At 40.2% G+C, this 22,213-nt stretch overlaps 1 protein-coding gene across 11 annotated transcripts in view; it reads right to left on the bottom strand.

The window, feature by feature from the left end:
• Positions 1-1,162: 1,162 nt before the first annotated feature.
• agrn (agrin) overlaps positions 1,163-22,213 on the bottom strand; it is a 348,754-nt gene continuing 327,703 nt past the window's right edge. For 5 of the 11 annotated variants that reach the window (XM_084721694.1, XM_084721695.1, XM_084721696.1 and 2 more), the window contains 7 exons: positions 20,496-20,679; positions 18,596-18,683; positions 16,116-16,139; positions 14,314-14,346; positions 10,153-10,377; positions 7,746-7,849; positions 1,163-4,110 (listed from right to left, as the gene is read on the bottom strand). In XM_084721694.1, coding sequence (XP_084577820.1) covers positions 3,950-4,110; positions 7,746-7,849; positions 10,153-10,377; positions 14,314-14,346; positions 16,116-16,139; positions 18,596-18,683; positions 20,496-20,679 — 819 coding nt within the window. In that variant the 3' untranslated portion in view covers positions 1,163-3,949. The remainder of the gene's footprint in view (positions 4,111-7,745; positions 7,850-10,152; positions 10,378-14,313; positions 14,347-16,115; positions 16,140-18,595; positions 18,684-20,495; positions 20,680-22,213) is intronic. The other 6 variants (XM_084721699.1, XM_084721701.1, XM_084721700.1 and 3 more) reach the window with 2 other exon arrangements.

Genomic DNA, 22,213 nt, shown 5'->3' with positions numbered 1-22,213 from the left:
TGAGTCAATACTTCACTCAAGTTGGGAGGGTTTCTTTTTGTAATGTCTTCGGATATGGTTGCTTATTGTTAAAACCTGTTACAAAATATAGTCAGTAACGTAATCCAAGTTTTGCAGTATTAAAGTAATGTAACCTGATTTCTAGTGTTTTAAGGGCTACAACGTATTATTTTTGATTATTTTCTCAATTAATCAATTAGTTGTTTGGTTCATGATGTGAAAAATGGGGATCAAAGTCCAAGATGACGTCCTCAAATGTCTTCTTTTGTCCACGACTGAAAATACTCAGTTTACTGTCAGAGAGGAGTAAAGAAATCATCAAATATTGACATTTAAGAAGCTGAAATCTGAGAATGTTTTAAATTAAAAAATGACTCAGAACGATTAATCGATTATCAAATATAGATACATATTACTGTAATAGGCAATCAATAATGGATCAATCGTTGCAGCTCTAAGCGTTTTATGTTCAGTGTTAGGTTTATTAGTTTGTCCACCTGGTCCTTCCTTTGTTGGATGCAACTGACTGATTAAATCAATCAATCAATCAATTAATCAAAGACAAAAACAAATTGTGAAATTTCCACCCAGTCAAAGTATTTTTTCACTAACGGCCATGGTAATGAATTGGCAACTGTTTGTGCACTGTTTGAGAGTTTCATGGCTCCAACACACCTGGAAGGGGAGGGTGAGGCAAGTGGTATTCAGTTGGTTGTGATCTACAAGCTCACCGCAAGATGCCACTAAATCCTACACACTGGTAAATATAAACATATATTTACTCGTGACCTGATTTTACAGATTTATGTCTTGAATGCCACAGGCAGGGTAAGGAAGTTAAAAGTCCAGCGTGTAAGATTTAGGGGTATTTATTGGCAGAATATGGCAGGAATAGAATACGCTGCATATTTGTTACCTTAAAATGAGCCCTTTATTTCTACAGAGGGTTTTTACAGTAACCAGGGAAGGGGAAAACCAAACACTGGCTCTTGATATGGCCTTTCACATTTTATGAGTTTCCTATATGTGAGGCGAGCTGGTTGCAAATCTGCAAGCTCGCAACTAAATCCTACACACTGGTCATTTAAATTGTCATCGAAATGCAACTCCAATCGACTCCATATGGTGACAAAAATCAAGATGTCTGACAAGGAAAACGGGCTCCATTTGGTTGACATTTTATTTCATGGTGGTAGGAACACAAGACAAAGGTCATAAAGTTAGTAATGTTCAGGTCATGCCACTCTTACTCGGTGCACTGCCCTTTGAGGAGGTTTGCGGCGCAGTCAGACAGTAGTTTACAGAGGCCAGACATGGAGGGTAATCCACATGTAGACATAAATAAGGAACAGAAAATAGATTCCAAAAACAGTAAATAGAAGATTTTTTTGTAAAAAGCCAGAGGGGATGTTTGCAGAGGGCCCCCTGGGGATTTTTTTTTTGAGTGTATGAGCATTATTACTAATATAATTATCATTATTATTATGTATTACTCATTTACATTATGGGGATGAGGCTAATACACTGGCTAAAGTAAGGAAACGGTTATATGGATGACGTCTTTGTCACCTGCTCAGAGTGGAGGCGACCAGTTTTTAAGGCAATTCATAAGTTTCCACCCAATACATAGGCTGCGACTGTCTTTACTGTTCTTACATTACACCGGAAGTCTCCTTTATCACCTGACTGGATCAAATTCAGAGAACAGTGTGGTAAAATAAGACCAGTCTAAGGTTAACAGAGTGAGTGCTGGAATTTAAACAGGTTTCCTGGTCTGGTGTGGACACTCAGTTATAGCTTCAGGGCTGTCCCTCCCCCATGTACATGAGTATATTACGTGTGGGCGAACAGACAAGTCAGACATGGTTCCAGTGTATATTACTAAAAACATAAACCTCCACAGATCACACATTTGCTAAATTTACACTTAAAAATTGCAGGGCTGTACAAAAAACAGGTTGTTGTTGATTTAAGAAGGAAAATAATTAAGAACTTAAGAAAGAAAAAGAAAAAAAAAATAGTACAAGACCATTTGATACTCAACCACGAACAAGCATGATTTTGTCTCAGAATATTGCCAAGGTTCTCATATCAAAACAAGTGTCTTTAAGTCAGCCGTCGCAGCTTATTGTGTTTCAGCATAGACGACTCCACGTTGCATCAGTTCACTGAAATGTTACAGAATTCGCACTAGTAATACAAACCCATGCGATACTATGTTAATTTGCAAGTACTGTAGGATTATGCATCCTTTTCCCCATTTTTGCGGCTGTTATGGCTTCAGAAGGTCACAACAACATCACAGTCTCTCTTTCGCTCTTTCTCTCTCAACAGCCGATTAAAGACTCCTCCAGGAATGCTCCTAGGTCAAAATATGAAAAAGAAATTAAGTCTCAGGCAGAGTTTTTTTAAGCGTTTTGTTTGTTTGTTTGTTTGTGTCGACGACTGACTGTTGTCTGACAGGACAATCCCAAGAGTGGTAGCTCTCCCCCATGATAAGATCTCTCCTCGCCTCCTTTATGTCTGTCCTTTTCTTCAGTCTTTGCTTTCAGCACCTCCTTAAGGTCAGATATGGTAACAACTCTTCCCTCTTAATGCACCGTTCAAAGTCCTGCAAAACTAACCGCTTCCACGAAAAAATAAAAAAAAAAAAAAGACCAAAAACAAAACGTAACAAAAAAAGGATACAGGGAATGAACAAATATAAAACATTACTCTGAGCTTTCTGAAATTACATCAGTGGAAATAAGAGAAAAATGGAACCTTTTTAAAGTCATTGCAAAAAACAAACCCCCAAACAGTGACATTTTCCAAATTAGATTTTTTTTTTTTTTTTAACAAAATGTGAATAAAAACAAACAAAAACCAGATTCAAACCAACACTGCAGAAGTGCATGCATTTATAGTGGTCATCATTAGTTCATCTGCTGATTGTAAAACAGAACGCACAATAGTACATGAGAAGCACAATTCTCCAAAGAGAACCCATCTTACATATTCACAGTCTCAGGTATTATTTATATACTCTATATTTATAACATTTATTCATGTCTATGATTCATGTCTTGACTTATGACTAATGATATGCGAGTCATTGTGGAACACAGCGCTCTCTCCGTCTCCGTCATGTCGGCTTGCAGTGTTAGTGAGTCATATTTCAAAACTAAAGGCTCTGATGGGATTCAGATCGAGTGGAGAGTTTGTTTTTTTTTCTTTCGGCGCTGTTGAGATGGGGGTTGATCGAGTGGTTTTTTGACTGTGTACTTTCTCACTGTAGCAGCTTGACTGATATCTGAAAAGTCCCATTAGGAAAATACAGCGGGCTACCGGGGCTGAATACAGAGTTTCTTGAGTAGAGACGCCAGCTGGCTGCAGCATCAAAGAGCTACACACAAGGCAGCTACAGCAAACGCCGTGTCCAGCTCTCATGGGGGAATGTACGTCTATATATTCATGGATGTATAGGCCATGCTTGGGGAATGTGGACGATAGATATGGCACCAAGACAAGGCAGTAACCAGAGATCATCAGCGAGGTCCACCAGTGTTCAAGTAATGAGAGAGGAAAACAGAAGCAGGCGTTGATTTTCTTTTTTTTTAAAGTTGGCGTTTGTTTTAAAACAACAAAACTGACAAGAATAAAATATCTCTTTTTCACAGAGATGCCTGCTTTTTGGAAAAAAAAAAAAAAAAGATGAAGGGCCAGAGCAGAAGAGAAAAAAGATAAGTGTGTTCTGTGAACGGAGGTGCAGATTTAAAAAAAAAAAAAAAGAACAAAATATATAAAACAAAAATTAAAATGACATATTAATTTTCTTTCCATATAAAAAGCGATGAAAAGTATACAAAAATAGAAAATAATTACAGCAGGAGACATGGGCGCTATGGAGGGAGTGGGTGGGAGGGTTTCTTTTTTTTCTTGTTTTTCTCAATATTTTGTCTCTGCCAAATTATTTGGCGGCGGAACATTGTAGTATTTTGGGGCTGTTTAAGGCGTCCTCCACCAGGTGGAGCTCCAAGCCATCCACCACCACGTCCTTGATGCAGCCGACAAAGCCGGTGCTGTAGGCCTTGGGCAACCGACGGGCCACCGCCAGCTCCTCCAGACCACCTGAGGGGAGACGGAGGCAGAGGGTGAGACGATGATGACTCAGCTACCTACAGAAACATTCATACACTCACATTAAGAACCAACTGTACGGAAAAGTATCAGGGCCATGAGGGAGTACAAAGTTTTCATCAAAATGGTATTTCAACAATATTTTTAACATTTCAACTTTATTATAAACATTAATTTTTTTTTTTTTACTTTATTCTCAGCATTTCAACTTTATTTGACTTCATTCTCAGGATTTTGACTTTATTCTTAACATTTTTACTTCATTCTCAAAAAAACAAAAACAAAACAAAAAAACCCTTCCTCTTCTGATTTTTTTTTATGTCTGGCACTAACACTTTATTGACTTTATTGTCCACATTTCGACTATATTCTCAACTATTTTCAAAATGCAACCACACAAAACAAAGCAAAAATAAACCAACAAACAGAAAAATCTTCTTCTGATTTATTTTTCATTATGTCTTATGTTTCAACTTAAAAAAACAACAACCGAGACATGTATCAGAGAAAAATTACTCCAAACTGGGTCGGTCTTAACCATTTTGCTCACTAAAGTAACTATTTCATTGTATTTTAAAGGGCTACGCTAGTTCCTACATTTCCCATAATACAATCAATAGTGTCTGACATCATCAGAGGTTATTTTCTCAGATCCTCCAGAGCTTAAGAAGACATTACACAACTATTTCACAGACTGAGGAGTACTCCTCATGACTAGTAAGCTGACCTTAATGTTTAAAATGCGTGGAGTGCCCCTTTAAAGATCAAACACCAGGATAAAAGTTTGTAAATTAGACCTTGAAAACGCCATCAAAAGGCTGTATGGGAAAATATTTTGGTAGAGAAATGTATTTCTGGTACTAAAGAGGTTAATTCTTGTCTTTGTCAGGCGTTGTCTTTGATTTTTCGCATGATGACACCAGCTGATGAACATGACAGGTTGACACTTTATTTGTTAAACCACCATGATCAAAGGGGAGAAGGCAGAAAGCCTGCGTAGCAGCCAGAGAAAGTTAAGATAGATGAGAGAGAAGGTTCTTTTAATTTGACATGGTGCGTAAAGAGCTCAAAAACGGGCTACGAATGAAAGGTGGTGACAGAGTGTAAAATTATGAATACATAATATTGTCATTATTTTCGGTGCTGAGCACTCGTTGCTCCTCAGATCCATCAAGTGGAGTGTTCACAACTGTGGCAGCTGTTTTTTCTTAAACTTTGAGGTCTTACAGGGGCGGCGCCCTAACCCTAATCCTAACCCTAACCATGCTGGATATCACTGATAACTACCCACTATGTCCTCTATTTTTCCCAGAAAAAACAAAAGACATAAAATGAATTTCCTGTGTGTCTGACATGCAAAACAAATAACTAACAAACGTTAACCCAACTTTAAACTTCTATCTATCAAATAAATGTCCCTAGAAAGAGTGTTGACACATTTTCTGGGTTTCTGAGAAGAAATGTTGCTGTGCAATTTAATTTTCCAAATTAAATCTTTTAGTGCTTTGAGCACCACAAACCAAATACCGTTCACCTCCATTGAATTAGGGTGGAGGCCAAAAGTACACAGCTGGATACCACAAGATTTAAGTGGAAAAACTTAAATTAATTGGAAATGCAAGATATAACCAAAAAATAATGTAATATTAATAATTAATAGATATTTTATTTATTTAAATATTTAATTATCAATGTTAGGGTGAGGGTTGCAAACAAAGGGGGTCATGGACCTGTTCTATTGGGTCGCCGATTGTGTCTGTCAGCTGAGGACTGGTGTTTTGCTAGTTAGCTAACATTCTTGTCTGCAGTGGCTAACGTTATCTTGCTATCTGCGATTGACATTCCCACTTTAATCTCTGACTCGTTTGTGCTTGTTCAGGTCCTGGGGAGACACCAAATTTCAAGAAATTTGAGCTGGAGGAACTCCTACCCATAAAGTGATGTTATATCTACAGAAGGGATGGGTCCTTCTCCACAGAGGTTGCCATGTTGAACCGCCACATTTGTACAGCAGCCCAGATCGGATAAACCAAACTGGCTGTAGATAGGGCCTTTTCGCATTATTTGGGACTCTTACAGGCTTGGAAGGGGAGGGTGAGGAGAGGTGTTTGTAATCTGTGAGCTCACTAATAGATTCCTCTAAATCTTACAGACTAGCCGTTTAAAGCACTTGTGAACTGGATGTAAATTACTTAAGTTATTTTTTATCTATCAGTCGTAGGAAGTTTAAAAATAGACATTTCTTAATATAAAAATATAATGGATTTGTACTTCAAAGAAAATGTTCCAAGCCCTTGTACTTTTCATTTCGTTTTAACTTGACTACACTTTTTCTTCTATTTCAAATCATCTAACCCTGTTTTTTTTGTTTTTTTTTTAAAACTAAGTCTCATAACGTCCTTTTGTGGAGACTTGATGACCTAATTGCTGGGTGTGTGGCTGGCTCCTTTTTCCTTTTGATGGTGTTTTGAGCTACTCTTTTGAGCCAGCACACCCAAAGTAGTCATTAGTGTCTTTCTCAATAAATCAGCGTGAAACGTCTTTATTCAGAATTTCATGAGATCTGTTCTAACCGGGAGAGAAGCTGACCCTGGTTTTTGATGTTTTACCTGCCTGCTCTCTTCCCCTCTGTTATCCACTCTGTCAGAACCCTCCTGCTTCCTCTGTCTCCCTTCACTTCATGTTAATCCAACGCCTTTTACCCCCAACATTCCCCATCTCTCCTTCTCTTCCCTGTTTGCTCTTTTTTAATCTGTCGGACTGAGAGTTCATATCCCCGTCGAGCTCTTTACATCCCCTGTCCCTGCCCCCTTTAATCGGATTGCGTGCCTCCGAATCGGGGATCGACAGGGCTAATTTCATGCGAGTTACAGATGAATTAATGATGAACAGTGAAAAGGGGATTTAAAAAGGAGAAGGGCTCTCGATGGGAGGGCTTGTGTGAGGATTATGTATTCTTGCTGCAGGGCTCGCTCAGCACCTGTTCCAGAGCGCTGCCTCCCCTTGTGTGTTCGTGTGTGTGTGTGTGTGTGTGTTTGTATACCCGAGTACCCGAGCACACCTCGACACGCAGCGTGTCTCTTAAATGTCACTCATGCTGCTTCTCCTCTCAAACCTGCCTCCTCGCCCGCCTCGCGCCGTGCATTTTAAAGAACGGCCTGACTTTATTTCGCCACCGCGTCCTCAATGTTATTTCCTCTGAATGTTCAATCCCGCCGTGCCGTGTGTGTTCTTTCAAAAGCGATTTCTCCGAGCCAAGTTCAGACCAAATTGAACTCGAGGTAGATAACGGGGCCGACTTTGGTCATTTTCAATTCAGAAGAGCAGACAACTTTTGAATTTGTCAGATAGCCTTTCATTTCTCAACTCAATACCTGAATAGGCTTGGACATTTTTTGCCCAAACTGCAATCTTTTTCCCTGCCAGAGACATTGCTTATCCTCTGCAATGCCAATGAGTTCATTGCTCATTTTTTGGCAGCCTTCTACCACTGGCTTGGATGAAAAAGTACTGGAGAATTACAAGTATTCCCCTGACTTGATGTATGGCATTTGTAGACACATTTTCAGGTCTGAATGACATTTTTTATAAAAAAAAAAAAAAAAAAAACATGTGTGGGCACCTACCCAACCAGAGCGCTCCGTCTGTGTCCAGCTGTGTTGCTGCCAAAGGCGATGACCCTGTTACCGCTGCCTCATTGCCAACCTGTAGAGAGCCGTCTCTAAGTGCTCTGAGGAGGAGAAAGAAAAAGAGAGAGCTGCAGTTGGAAGTCGGTGTGATGCATGCATGTCATACTGAATAGCTCCAAATAGCAGTTTCATTTAATCTGAGGCATCAAGACTCCATTGCTCCACTGCCAGCACACTAAGCACTCACATAACTGCCTTTGCCAAGCAGCGTTCTAAATGTGCCTGTCTAGCAGCTAACAGATGCCGTTAGAGCACCATTCATTATAGGTGGCTCCGCGCTACGCATTAGCACACACTTAAGAATTGTGACGACGGGGCTAATTTGAACCCGCTAAAGTGAGCTTCCAACAGAGAGAGTGTCATTAAAGGCAAGCCGCGAACACAGATAGCTCTGTAACTATGCGAGCTCCGTGCCACATGCTGCGATTTACACCATCATCAACATCCAAATTATGTCATCTTCCAGAAACTCCTTGTAAGCCCGGGATGAGATTTGGCCAAATCCCTGTTTTGAAATGGATGCAGGGGCTTTTCGAGGATCGATTATTCCTGCCCTACATGATGAAACCAATCTAATTATCCTCCATACTTCCATTCACAGCCATGTTGAAAGCAAATGTTCGGCTGCGATAAAGCAGAGATCACGTGGAGGGTGTTAAGTGGGTCATTTTCAAAGTTCAGGCAGTTAATTTGTTTCTAATGAAGGAATCCATTCATGTGACATCAACACGCGGCGGTGTTTTTCTTCTACATCTGGAATGATTATCCACGTACTGAAGCGAAACCTGTGCTATTCTGTCTAATTTATGGCTTATCTATTTATGTACATACTGTAGAGCAGTGGTTCTCAAATAAGGGTTTGGGGACTGCCAGTGGCCCTGTGGCACTCTGCCAGGGGGTCTGTGAAAAGTTGTTCAATACGCTCATTTAAATTATCATGATATGATATGAAAAAAGTATTCATTTGTTTTTTTTCCAAAAGAGCTCATTCACAGATAATAGTTTATGTTTTAAATAATAATATAATATAATTCAATTCCTTAAGGCATCCCATTATATTCAAGTGTTATTGTTCTTCTTCTGTTTTGTTTTAAGTCTTATTATTTATACTCTATTCTATTATTTATATTTTTATATATATTTTATTATACCTTATTTGAAATAATCAGAATATGCATTTTATTTTATTCATTCAAATTTTATTTGTATAGCGCCCTGTCAAAATCTCACTTTTCATATAGAGCAGGTATCGATCATATTCTTTAAAAACCCATTTTTTCCCACCAAGAGCAAACACTGAGGCGACTGCAGAGAGGAACAAACTTCCTCTCAACAGGCAGAAACCTCGAGCAGATCCAGACTCTTCTTTTAATACATGTCTAATCTTGATGTGCATGTTTTTATGGATTTTCTGTGTTGACATGGTGCAAATATTTTTAATACGTCTAATATCTACCTAATACATTTCTCTTGTCTTGTTCTTTCACATAACTAACTGTAAAATATGTCAAATTCTTCCTAGGGACACACTATATGAAGGCGTCCCTGGTATATTTTCTAATTTCTGATGAAAAAATTAAGAAAACTGACTTCTGCTCCTCCTCTTGGCTCTGTTTTTAGTCTTTAGAAAATCTAGTCCATGATGAGAGACTTTAGCCAATCACAGCTCACGTCAACATTAATATTTGATGACTTGGGACAGAGACTCAACAAACAACTATCTTTCTCCAGAATTGCTTACTGCACCTTTAAATGTTGTTCTAATGAATTTCTTTGCCTTATATAACGCAATTTGACCTTTTAAACAGCGCTATATTAATGAAGTTGCCTTGCCTGCTGTACAGTGAGTGGGGGAGCAGTTAACAACAACCCAAGTGTCCCCTGTCAAGTTAATCTGTCCAACAGGATCATCAAAAGTCTTCAAATAAGACCAATGTATTTAAGTATTACACTGTCTGTGTACAGTGCATGTGTTCATATGGATGCTGTTCTGAGTTTCTATTAGTTTTTTTCATTTATTTCCTGGTTAAATTTCCTATAATGTGCTAAAAATCTGTTAGGATGTTGCTGCATCTTCTTCCTTTTTGAACATTCAGTAATGTGTCTAAGCAATTCGATGTGCAATGCTTCACACTCATGCATGACCGGGCATGAAAGTAACCTTAATCTGAAACTAATCAGAGTCATCGCAGTGCAAGGGATCACCGTGTAGCAGAGGATTCATGCAAGAGATCACACAGTTTACAGCAACACAAATACAATATGGATTAAGTCTAATCCTGGTCTAACTGTAAATGCTTTCACTCCTGATCCCCCGCTACCTGCCAGCAGTCTCTCGTCTTACCTGCTGGCCTTGATGCGTATCCAGTGGTTGGTGTCGACACGCACAGAGGAGCGCAGCACCACGGGCTTGGAGCCCAGATCGTACGTCATCTGGACGTGTCCGTCCACGATGGCCAGGGCGATGTAGTCGGAGCGCTCCACGCCCTTCCCGCTCCACAGCACCAGGCCCTGGGTCGCCTCTGTCCGGATGCTCAGCTCGAATTTGTTCACCAGCAGAGCCTTCTCACTAGAACAACAGGAAATATGTCCGTTACCTTTCAAGTTAATTCATCAAAACGAGTTCTAATGAGCTGGAACTTGTGTCATCTGTAGTTTATGTGAAGCAAGGGACCTCTGCCGCTGTCTGAAGGAGTCATTTAATTACTTTCTATTGTGCTTTATATGTATGCGTTCTTATATTTAAGTCCTCTTATGTCATTTAATTTTCTTGTATTTTATTATTGCATATTTAATTTTAGAAATGTGCATTTTATTTTATCATTGTATACTTTATTACATTTGTTCTTCTGTCTGTACTACTTAATTTACTGGTCATCTGTAACGGAGCATCCCATACAAAGTTTTTCTCATGATTATATTTGTATTACCAGTGTGACAATGAATGTCGTGTATCTTGAATCATTACCGATAATTCAAGCCATCACATATGCTTCTGTGATGCGAGCACATGTAGCCAGAGCACTTTGTGCCTCAGGCCCTGCAGCCTTATACTTACAGAGTTACAGTGATTTTTTTTAGGATGCAGACTGAGTTTAGGAGTAGCAGGGGGCTGTTTTCCTATTAGCTTTCCTACATCCTACTGAGCCTGTACTGCATTGCTGCTCAGTGCTTCCTGTGTTCCTCTGTGTGTGTGTGTGTGTGTGTAAATGTGTGTATGTTTCTTAGGCAGCTGTTTGATCTCCAGTCTCTTGACTGCTACAGCTGCAGGGGTGATTTGGATGCAGAGACGAGGCGACATCCAGCTATCCTTAAGAGGCACTGTGCGTCATTGTCACCAATGTGTGAGAAAAATACAGTGTGATGTTCCTCTACTGTAAGTGTGCGCACACACAAACACCATCACACATTCATTCCTGCATACAAACACCCTTACAGTAAAGGCCCTCTGTTCTGTGTGAGTCCAGGAGAGATACAGCAGACATCCAGAGAATCATACCTTTAATTTGTGTGTGTATGATTGTCTGTCATCAATCAGCATCTGTGCACATGTGTGCACATCTGCCAAATGGATCTACTTCCACCTTCTTCAAAGAGTATTTCAACACAAAGACAAAGACAAGGTGAGGACATGTACGACAAAGAACCAATGACACAAGGATAAAACAACAAAAACAGCAGCACAGAGCTGGAGACAAAAATTACACAAGACAGACAACAAGACAAAGGAGTCAGCAAGCAAGCAGAGAGGCTCATGGGAGTACAACCAGGACAGGAAATGGGAGGGGATAAAGAGAAACTGAGTATGGCGACTTCTTACTTCTGTCAGAAGTAGTTTCTCATTCACTGTTTTCTTTTCTTTAATGAGCAGGAATCAGGTATAGAAGCGATGGGATGATATTTAACTTTGAAGTTTATTGACTGCTGGCCTGAGGCGACTCTGACAGCTCAGGCCAACAATAATGCTGGTTCACCTCAGCAGAAATGGGGAAAGAATCCACAGTCAAATTTGATTTTCTTCCCAGGCTAGGTAATATAGCTGGAAAATTTATCACAATAAAATGTTCAGGGTTCCTGAATCTGTTCCAAAGTCAAAATCAAAAGCACCTTTCTACAATTTTAAAGGTGCATTGCAATGTGTTTACATTTTTCCCAGCCAAAGTTACAATGAGTAATATGCTAGCCAATTAAAATAAGCAGGAGATTTTTATTTAGATAATTTTTTCTTTGATATAATATTTTGTGGTTATTACAGTGGAAACACTACCATTTTTGTCCACAGGGGGCTCCAAAATCAATAAAATATTTAGATTCCCTGTAGTATATACCCCTGTAGGGTGACATATTGAAGGAAAACGCATAAAAATCTTATGTTTCAAATTGATGTCTCTAAGTAGACTAAGTAGACTAGGCATCCTACACACCCTGGCTGGGTCAATAATTCCATTCAATTTTACTTGCATAGCACCAAATCATAAGTTGTCTCAGGACTCAGGTCTAAACCATACTCTATACATCCAATTGTACCCATCAAAAGTAAGCACTGACGTGCACTATGGCAAGGAAAAACTTCAATATCCAGCTTATTTTATTTTCTTAATTTAAAAAGCAAACTACTCAGTCAGGTAGCAGTTTATCATGGAAGTAATGCAATAACAATTGCAAGCAGTTTCAACTTTATCCAAAATCTAAGCACTTTCCTTGAAAACACCACATTAAAGTTCAAGTGTTTTCAAGGATTTCCTGCACCCATATGAACCCTGAATGTTTCATTTCAGTTGATATAGATAATTATTGGTCATTTTTGATGCACTATTTTAACCATTTTATTTTGAACAGAACTGCCTTACTGTGAATTTAACCACTGTACTTATCAAAGCACACAAACTTAATAAACTTAAAAAAAAATGAAACTGCCATAATGGTGAGCTGTGCTGTTTTATTAATAATTTCCTCGTCACCTGGACTAATTTTCTCATTCCATGCTGTTTCTTTTGTGTCAGGTGTTGATGGTGCAACCAAGCAACACACCTGTTAGATAAAAATAACTGCTTGAACGTTATTCATAGTATGTTCCAAAATCAAGGTGTATGCTGTTTATGAGCCAGGGCATATTCATTATGTGCTTTTATGGTGGCTTGCATTTAATGCATTTAAGTGAAACTATTGAACATTTTATTCAAGGGCGAGGATCTTATTAGAACTTGGAGGAGAACAGAAAAACTGCTGCATAGCTGTTTGCACAAATTATGCAACCTTTTACTATGAGCTAGGAGAAATGGAAAACTGGCTGGTTTTAGTTCTACAACCTACGTTAATTTATGCTGTTTACAAGATCCATTATTGGAAGGCAGGTCAGCTCAATTAATTTGAATTATTAACATTAAAATACCCTCTGTTCCTGTGGGTCTTCCATTTCAGAAACAATGTTAAACCAAAGGGCCATGTTTTTTCACAGTAAAAACACCATCACAAAGACTCTTTTTTGATTCACTTCGATCTACAGACACAATTGGCACAAATACTGTTTACTCAGTAACATCATAAACCAACCTGTGATGATGAGTTTGTCACTGACGCAGGTATTCAGCTTCTATTAAATATAGATTTTAAATGATATCATTTATTTTGACACAATTGATTATTGGGGATGGGGCAACTTTGTGTTTTTCGGAAGTTGGGGTGGACTGAACAATTTCCTTTCTTCTATTGATTAAGTCTCTAATGCTGATACATATCACTATTGCTTTATTGCCCAGGTTTTTTTTCTCCTTAAAAACATGCTTAGCTTGGAAACTTTGACCCCCTTGATTAACTAAATCTGCTGAGGTAAACAGGAACAAAAAAAAAGTATGATTTAAGAGCATCATTTCTTTTTTTTTCTTCTTTGGAGAGAGAGAGAGAGAAAAAAAAACACAAATACAGCTCAGTGAACCCTCTCCTGGCAAACCCTCAAAGAGCTTACAGGGCCCAATAAATCTCCATCGGAGTGGCTTGTCAGTGATAAGGTCAAGGTTATTAAAAGTGCTGAATATATCATGAATAAAACAACGCCAGCGCACAGCGTCCTAAATCTCATATACACCACTGACTTCATAGATTTCTGGAGTGTTGCTGTTTCTCTTTTGTAAATGGAGGGATTTTATCTACTCCTTGTATGTATTCAAATTCTCAGAAGACTGTCCCAGAGTGTTGTGCTCCATTTGGACTGCAGGTGGCAGTAGTGGTTAGAATAATAAAAAGCCATCAGGGAGGACGGCTACTGCACAGAAGCTGCAGCTCTGGCTGGTTTTATCAGAGCTCCGAACTCCAGAATTAATTGAGGCATAAGCAGAGGCTCTTTGTGCTTCGTATTGGTAACTCTATCTCAATAATGGAAACAATGTTGTCTCTGCGGAGGAGGGTTTAGCCCTGTGAGAGGTCGGGGAGGGGTTGTCTGGAGAGGAGTGGGGGGGAGGATGAGTGGACGGCACCAAAGTCTAAAAGCTTTTTGAGAGAGACTCACCTCTGGTCAGATGGGTTCTCCAGAGACTCAGGACTTTAAGGGAGCAGGGGGGAGAAAGTCAACGGCATGCAGTGTAAGCGCAAGAAGGAAAGAAGGAAGGAGGGAAGGGTGCTGTGAGCCCACTGGGGGACTCACAGAGGTGTGGTATAGACCTGGAGCTGCAAAAAGCATAACTTATCTGCTCTACTACACTATCGACCAGGTCAACAGTCGATAACAACAGCTGTGTGATCATAGGAAGTGTGTAGCTTAGCCCTGATCACACCACAACCATAAGTGGAGGTTCTCAGGGGAACTAGTCGGATCAAGATGGATGACTAATGCATCAAAATGCCCTGGGATGAAGCATTTTCTTAAATCATGAACATCAAGATTAAATACATTCATGGTCAGTGTCCACAGCAGAAGAAAGGCTACTTTAAGTCAGCGTCCAATTATTGAACAACTCCTTTATATTTATGGCGCTGTACGCCGCGGTGCAGCAGCAATTATCTTCTGTCCAGAGATGGGAGCGATGAATGAGAAAAATTGGGCAATTGTCAAAAAATGGGGTCAAGCGGCGTATCAGTCGAGAGCCACGGCCAGATATGATTTGTCACTGAAATAATGGGGTTTGAGCAAATCGACCTGAGCTTTCAGATACGGGTGGAGAGGTGAAGGAGGAGTGATCAAAGGGTGCTGTAAATAGTAACAGAAACATTAACCCAAGGTGAGCGTTTTGACATTTTGGCCTCGTCCGGCTCTTTAATGGCCTCTCGAGAAATGTATTCATTTCTTTCATAAAATCAAATCAAGCTGAATTGATCGGCACGCCTTCTGAGCTGCACGCCCTGCGCCAGCCGTGCTCTGGTTTGCTTAGGATTCACGCTCGTTGTGGCTCTTAGTAAATGTGACATCCATTAAACTTTTGACAGTCTGGCTCCAAGGACCACTGTCCTCTCCTGCTAAGTGAGATTGATGCCCATGGCTACACACTGCGGAGAGATCTCAATTGGAGGTCTAATCTACAAAGGGAGACAAATCTGTGATTAACATGTCACTGCCTCTCTGTACGGCCGACTCCGTAATTATTCAAAATTACAGTTAGAGATCTGGCAAAAACGAGATGACAGAAGCCCTGGCGTGGATTGGAACTCTGGGCTGAATCCAGTCGGCTTAATTTGAGCTGAATTCTGCTTCGCCACTTTGTGGGATTTTTTAAAAAGAGGTTACTTACCAAGCTAATGAGCAGGAAGAAAAACCCTTAATAACTAAGTCATGACCGTGGGTTTTCCCGAGCAGAAAGTCTACAGGCACCAGAAACTAGGTTAAGGGGTGTTTAGCGTATCCTGTTCTTGCAGTTTTCAAGGGGTCTCGTTCATTTCCCACGTAACACAAAATGCCATTCAGCGTAAAGTGCATGGCAATTCATTTTGTTTATGAACGAGGTACGACCATGCATAAAATATTGCACATTCTTAGTACAGCAATTCATTTTGTCTCGGGGTTGAGGGTTGAGCACAATGCTTATCATGCACACATTCATGCTTCCCTTTGTACTGGAGAAAAAAAGAAAGGATCTAATGGCGTTGCAGGATGTGTTTAAAATAATGAAATCTGTCAAATTAAATCACGGATATGGAGCTTAGATGTAAAATTGGACTTTAGTGGGAAGGATGATTTCTGTGTGGAGATTATGACAAGGAACTGAATGTGCTTTAATCTCTTCAACTGGGTTAACTATCAAAAAATGGCTTTTTTTGTTGCTGTTAGTTGGGCTTGATTTGAATCTGGGCAGAAACCCAGTCAGAAAGTCTACTTACTCTGGGATCTCATTGGTCAGTTGGCTTGAGTGAAAAGGAAAGACAGTGAAGGACATTTACATGAGACAAGACATGTGTGGACAAAGACTGGAGGACGGGACAAAGGTCACGCAACTGGAACGCGCTGGATCCAGGGTTCCTACACATTTCTTATTTCAAAATTCCATACTTTCCCAGGCTTGAAAACTCCAGCACGCCATCTGCTTAATGAATTATTTCACTAAATTATGATGCCAGAGTGCAGAGATTAATTTTTTCAGACTCAAATTCCCAGACTTCTCGGTAGATTTTTCAGATAGATTTGGGATTGGCAAGCTAGCTAGCTGGGCAAACTTGCATTTGCCCATTGTGGCTGTTCAGTCCACACTGCTACACAGAAAGTTGGACAACTTTCCACTGTCACACATCTCTGCCCAAAGAGGAAGTAAACTAACCAGTACTACATATAGTTGCATCATTTTCCCTTGATATATTGAATAAAAAATATTATATTATTGTCACTCTGATATTCTTTAGTCTCTATAATGGCTGTGAACTTTTAAATAATTTCATTTTCAAGGCATATGTGCAGCCTGGTTTATTCATTGTGTTCATGAAAACAACGATGAACACAGCCACAAAGGTGCGGTTTCCTTAATTACATCACTGCTTAACTCATACATGTTCAGACAAGTTTAAAGGGACAAATCACCCAAAAATCAGAAATACATATTTTTCCTCTTACTTGTAGTGCTAATTATAAAATTTTGGTTTGAGCAGAGGTTTGGAGATTTGGGTCATAGAGATGTCTGAAAAAATACATTCCAAAAAATTCGACACCAGTGTGTCTTCCCAGAAATCATGACCCAATTACTCAAGATAATCCACAGACCTTGTTGTGAGCCGTTTTATGTGGGAACCACTTTGTTTCTATGGTAATGAAACTAACATGAAACAACAAGTAACATTCTAACATGAAACTGCTCACACCAAGGTCTGTGCATTACCTTGAGTAACCAGGTCATGATTTTTGGAAAGAGACATTGATGTTAAGATTTTTTTTTTCACTTCACGCACCACAAGTGCCATTTAATTCCATTATCTTGGAGAGAAGTCAGACATCTCCAAAACTCTGCAACTCACACCAAAACTATCTAGATGGATAAATAGCATTACAGGTAAGATGAAAAATATCTATTTTTGATTTTGGGGTGAACTGTGCCTTTAGAATTTAGCTATTTGTGATGCTATGAGAAGATGCAATTTGACAGATATTGGCGTATTTTCTTTCACCGTAATTTTGTTGCGGATGTCTGGATTTGGGACAATTATAAGGAATTACAGAGCTGTGTTACAGGCTTTGATGTACGGGCAGCTCTGTGCTAGAAGCTCCAAACACCATTTAAAAACCTCAGCTTGTATGATCCCTTCATTTTTAGAAATTCTGATTTATATAACACAGAAAACTGAACATAAATACTCTGTTTACATTGTTAGTACTTATCCAGGCCAGAAAATGATTAAATTCCATACTTTTTCCTACTTTTTTGTTCTTTTCCGTACTGCATAGGAACCCTGTAGATCATGGGCAAACAACAAAGATACACATAAAGACACACACACACACACACACACACACACACATACACATACACACACACATACACACACACACACACACACACACACACACACACACACACACACACACACACACACACACACACTTCCGACAGAGTTTTCCAGCCAGTTGTTTGTGAGTGAGTGTGAGTTGTGTGTGTCTCCATGGGAGTGTGATGATCTGCAGACTGTGGCCCGGCTTTCACACCTCTGAGTGTTTGTGTGAAGAGCTGTGAGACGTAGATATAGAGCCGTATGCTTGATGTCTTTTCAGGTTCATCACATAAACATTTTTGTTTGTGCCAACCTGGAGGCGCACTCTTGCCAACCTCATAGATGGATGGAAGAGTAAAAATGTCTCATCAGCTGCCTAAAGGGATGGGATTTCTTTTTTCCTCTTACGCCCGCTCCGGAAAGCATTTTACACTTGCGTCATCAGCTTTTTTGCCTTAACAGGGCTGTAAAATCACAGCCGAATTGTCTTTGGATGACGATTTTTTCACGGAGAACAGTATACACACTCAAAATAGGATAAAAAGTTTAATGCGTGCTTATTGTCCAGTGTGTGCTAAGTGGCAGACCACAGAGCGAACTGAACGCGCTCAGGGCAACACTGTGATTGTTAACCGTCTTGCTAATTAGTGAAATCCTGTCAAAAGCGGAGCAGGACTGCCATGGACAGGGAGGGATGAGCTATTAGCCAAGCGCCTGGTTCACCCTGAAGCCCTCGCACTGATGATATCATCAACAATGTCATCACGGCTTACCAAGGGACGAGATGGATAGACAGAGGGGTTATTTGGCTAATAGCTATTACAGTACAATGGGGATGCTGGATGAAGCTGAATAGATGAGGATGTTCCCCTTGTCCTCTTCCTTACCTCTTTGTGACGGCGTTGTGGTACTCGATGAACGTCCGCCCGTCAAAGGCGATGGCCTCGGTCTCTCCGGCGGATTTCTCGTAGATGGCTGTAAAGGAGGGAGGGTGGGGAAGAGAGGATTGTTCGGAGGATGAGATCACACCAATCAATAAGACAGAGGGTTCAGTTATCAGAGCTGAAGGCAATGGAGTGTGAGCAAATGGGGCAGGGCAGGAGTGTTGGTGCATTTGTACTTTTAATTAACGTGAAAGGGACAGCCGGCCACAGGCGCAAGGTTAATGGCGAAGGCAGTGACTGAGTATGTAAGACAGATCGGGCCAGAGTGAGTATATGTCTGGCAGAGTGGCAGGGAGATGATGAAAGGGATGTGCAACTCTCGAAAAGAGCACTTCATGAATATTCAGTTGACATGTTTCATCATTTTCATAACTGCCGCTTTGGTTTGAAATCAATACGTAATAACCCCAAACTTAAAAGAGACATCACATGTCTGATATCGACACTGTTACCTTGCCTACACTGAACACAACTGAAACAAAGGTCTTATGAGCAGAGAGAAATAAGACTAGTAGTTCACCTTCTATTTACGCAAGCCAAGAACAAGCTGTGTTACATAAAGTATCACTGATTTCAGACCCACTCATTCTTCGCTTTAAAGGCAGCCAAAATGCTGCCATGCATCCTTTCAGAGTAAAACCAAATAATATTGGATGAGGAAAGAGAAACATTTGTACAGTTACAGTTACTCACTGCTGCCATGATAAGATGAGTGCAAGCCAGCAAGTATTGCTAACCACCGAATTAGACGTAGGCTGATCACATGGATACTCACAAACATGTTTAGGTATATTTTTAAAGGAATAGTTTGGATTTTTGAAGTAGGGGTTGTATGAGGCACTCATTCACAGTGAGGGTATTCACTATAGTAGCTGGCACTCAGCACACCCTCAGTTTGGAGAAGCAGCAGGCGTAGGAAGCTGAGGAATGGACTGCTGTGGACAGGATCAGCAGCCACCTAAAAAAAAATCACTATGGCGTAAAGTGTAAGCTATATCTAGCATATTTTCACTGCTTTACCTCGCTGCAAGACAGCCTTTTCTTTTTTTTTAAAGGTTATTTTTTTGGGCATTTTTGCCTTTATTGACAGTGACAGCTGAAGGTATGACAGGAAAGGGGGTTGAAGAGACAGGGGATGACACGCAGCAAATGAGCCACAGGCGGGACTCGAACCAGCAGCCACTGCAGAGGACCAACAGCCTCAATACATGGTGCGCACGCCCTACCGACTGAGCTATAGGGGCGCCCCAAGACAGCCTTTTCTGAAGGGAAACTGCAATTATATGAGCCAAATATCACTCTCGCCAATGCAACCAGACTTCCTTAGCAAAAACAGTAAGTTTACCTTGGAGAACACAGGAGTGGCTCGTCTGCCGCTGTCTTTATCGCTTAGTTTGCTAATGTGTACCTGCATTGTCCTTTTAAAACCCAAGACACACAATAACACAAACAAACAAACAAATCAAGGCAGTAGTAGTAGTGATGGTAGTGGTTAAGTGGTAGTGGCTGATATAACAGCAGTTTCCCGTCAGAAAAGGCTGTCTAATGCCAAGGTAAAGCTGTGAAAATATAGATTTTTTAGGTGGGCCTTCTTTTAAGTGGCTACACTACAGTTTGCTGCTGACCTTGTCCTTCCTGCACTGGTGCTACTGCTGCTGACAGCCATCTACTGTAGGTAATACTCTGACTATGGACAAGTACCTCATACAACCCCACTTCAAGAAATCCGAACTATCCCTTTAAGCATCAAGATCGTCTGTGGCTCTTTGACTTGAAGTGGGATCAAAACAGATGTAACACGGTGAGATGAGGAAGGATAACAATGACGGCCAGAGATACTCACTGTTCTGACAGTGTGCTCCTGAGAAACCACTGAGGCAAACACACTCGTAGCTCTCCAGCTGGGGGTTGCAGCGGCCGCCGTTATGGCAGGGCTCCTGGGAACACGGGTGGTCCTGGAACATGGCTACATTGCTGGAGCGCAAGGCGTTCTCCTCTCTGAGGATGGGGGTGCCCATCAGAATGATCTGGTGGCAGGAAACACAGGGTTAAAGCGACACATAGATGATGTTTCACATAATTTAAGGTCAGTGTATTTTTGTTGCTCTGGATGAGTTTTTGAATGCTGGAGAAAACAACCATTATCTCATTCTGGACTTAGAGACTACATATTCACATTATAGAAGGCCTGTGTTTCAAACTTAAGCCATGCAAGTTCACTTAACAGGCAGGGACAGTCTAATAATAATGCTACTGGTTGCATCGGAAATGTAGTACCCAAACTTTTTGACTCATACAAGGGACTAAAATTCGCAATATCTCTTCATCTTTGTTTTTGACCCTTCTTGTTGCCTTGAGTGACTCCTGTCTCTGGTGACAACTTTATGGAAATACAGGAGTACCTCTTTAACTACCTTGAAAACTTACTTTCAAATCTCAAGTATATCTCTTTTAGATGAAAAGCTCATTATTACATAAGCAACAACTAAAGGTAAAGTTTAGAAAAAGACATTCTTAGGTTGTATTCACGACTTGAGCTAATCTGCCTCATCAGGGCCTTGTGATGTGTTGCTTAGCAACTTAAACAAAAACAACCCCACAGCTGTCATCACATTTGGATTAAAACTCTGATTGGTACAGACAAATGTGCGACATCACCATTTTCAAACTGAGCCCGGCTCACTTCAAATTCATATGAAAAGGAAGGACAAAAATGGAGATAGAGAAATCTGTCATGCTGAATAATCCAGAACTGTTTGGACTTGTAGGTATATTCGCTGCTTGTTCGTGCATAGTAAGAAAATGATTGAGAAATATGTTTTCAGGACCTTTAATGCATGTCATACTGCATATAGTATACAATAAATACATGGTACATACTCCATTAAGGGTAACATTACATACTAGTCACAAGCAATCTACTGTAGAATTACTAAACCATACCCTAATTTCTAACCAGACCTGACCTTCACCATCCCTTCACTGGCTCCTCATCCTCATTTAATATAGAATAGACTTTAAGATTCTGCTCACAGCTTACAAGGTCCTACACGGTCTTGCCCCTTCATACATTTCCAAACTTTTGCAGACCTATTCCACCTCAGATCATCCAACCAAGGTCTTGTATTTGTACGCTGCACCCTCCACAAATCCAAGGGCGATTGTGCTTCTGCAGTTAGGGGCCCATCTCTCTGAGGCAGTCTCCCCACATCTCCTAAAATAAACTTCTCAGACTTGCCCACCGAGGCTGTACTGTATCTTTCTCTCTATGCACGTACAATGTATTTTTCTATTTATTGTTAAATATGTTAGTTATTAATTTTCTGCATGTATATCCTATGTAGCACTTTGTAACTTTGTTTTAAAAGGTACTGTACAAATAAAGTTACTTACTTACAGTTGTAAATCTGACATATCATTCCCAGAAGCTCAATTTCAATGTCTAGTTGTAAAATACAAGATTTTTTTATTTCTACATTTAGAACCAACCTGCCTGCAAGCTGAAGTATAATCTCATTAAAAGCTAGTTTTACAGATATGTGTTTATGTAATACTTTAAAT

Source organism: Lutjanus erythropterus, chromosome 6 (assembly GCF_056507025.1).
Source record: "Lutjanus erythropterus isolate fLutEry1 chromosome 6, fLutEry1.hap2, whole genome shotgun sequence".
Classification (NCBI taxonomy): Eukaryota; Metazoa; Chordata; class Actinopteri; order Lutjaniformes; family Lutjanidae; genus Lutjanus; species Lutjanus erythropterus.
This window is presented reverse-complemented; position numbering and strand designations above follow the sequence as displayed.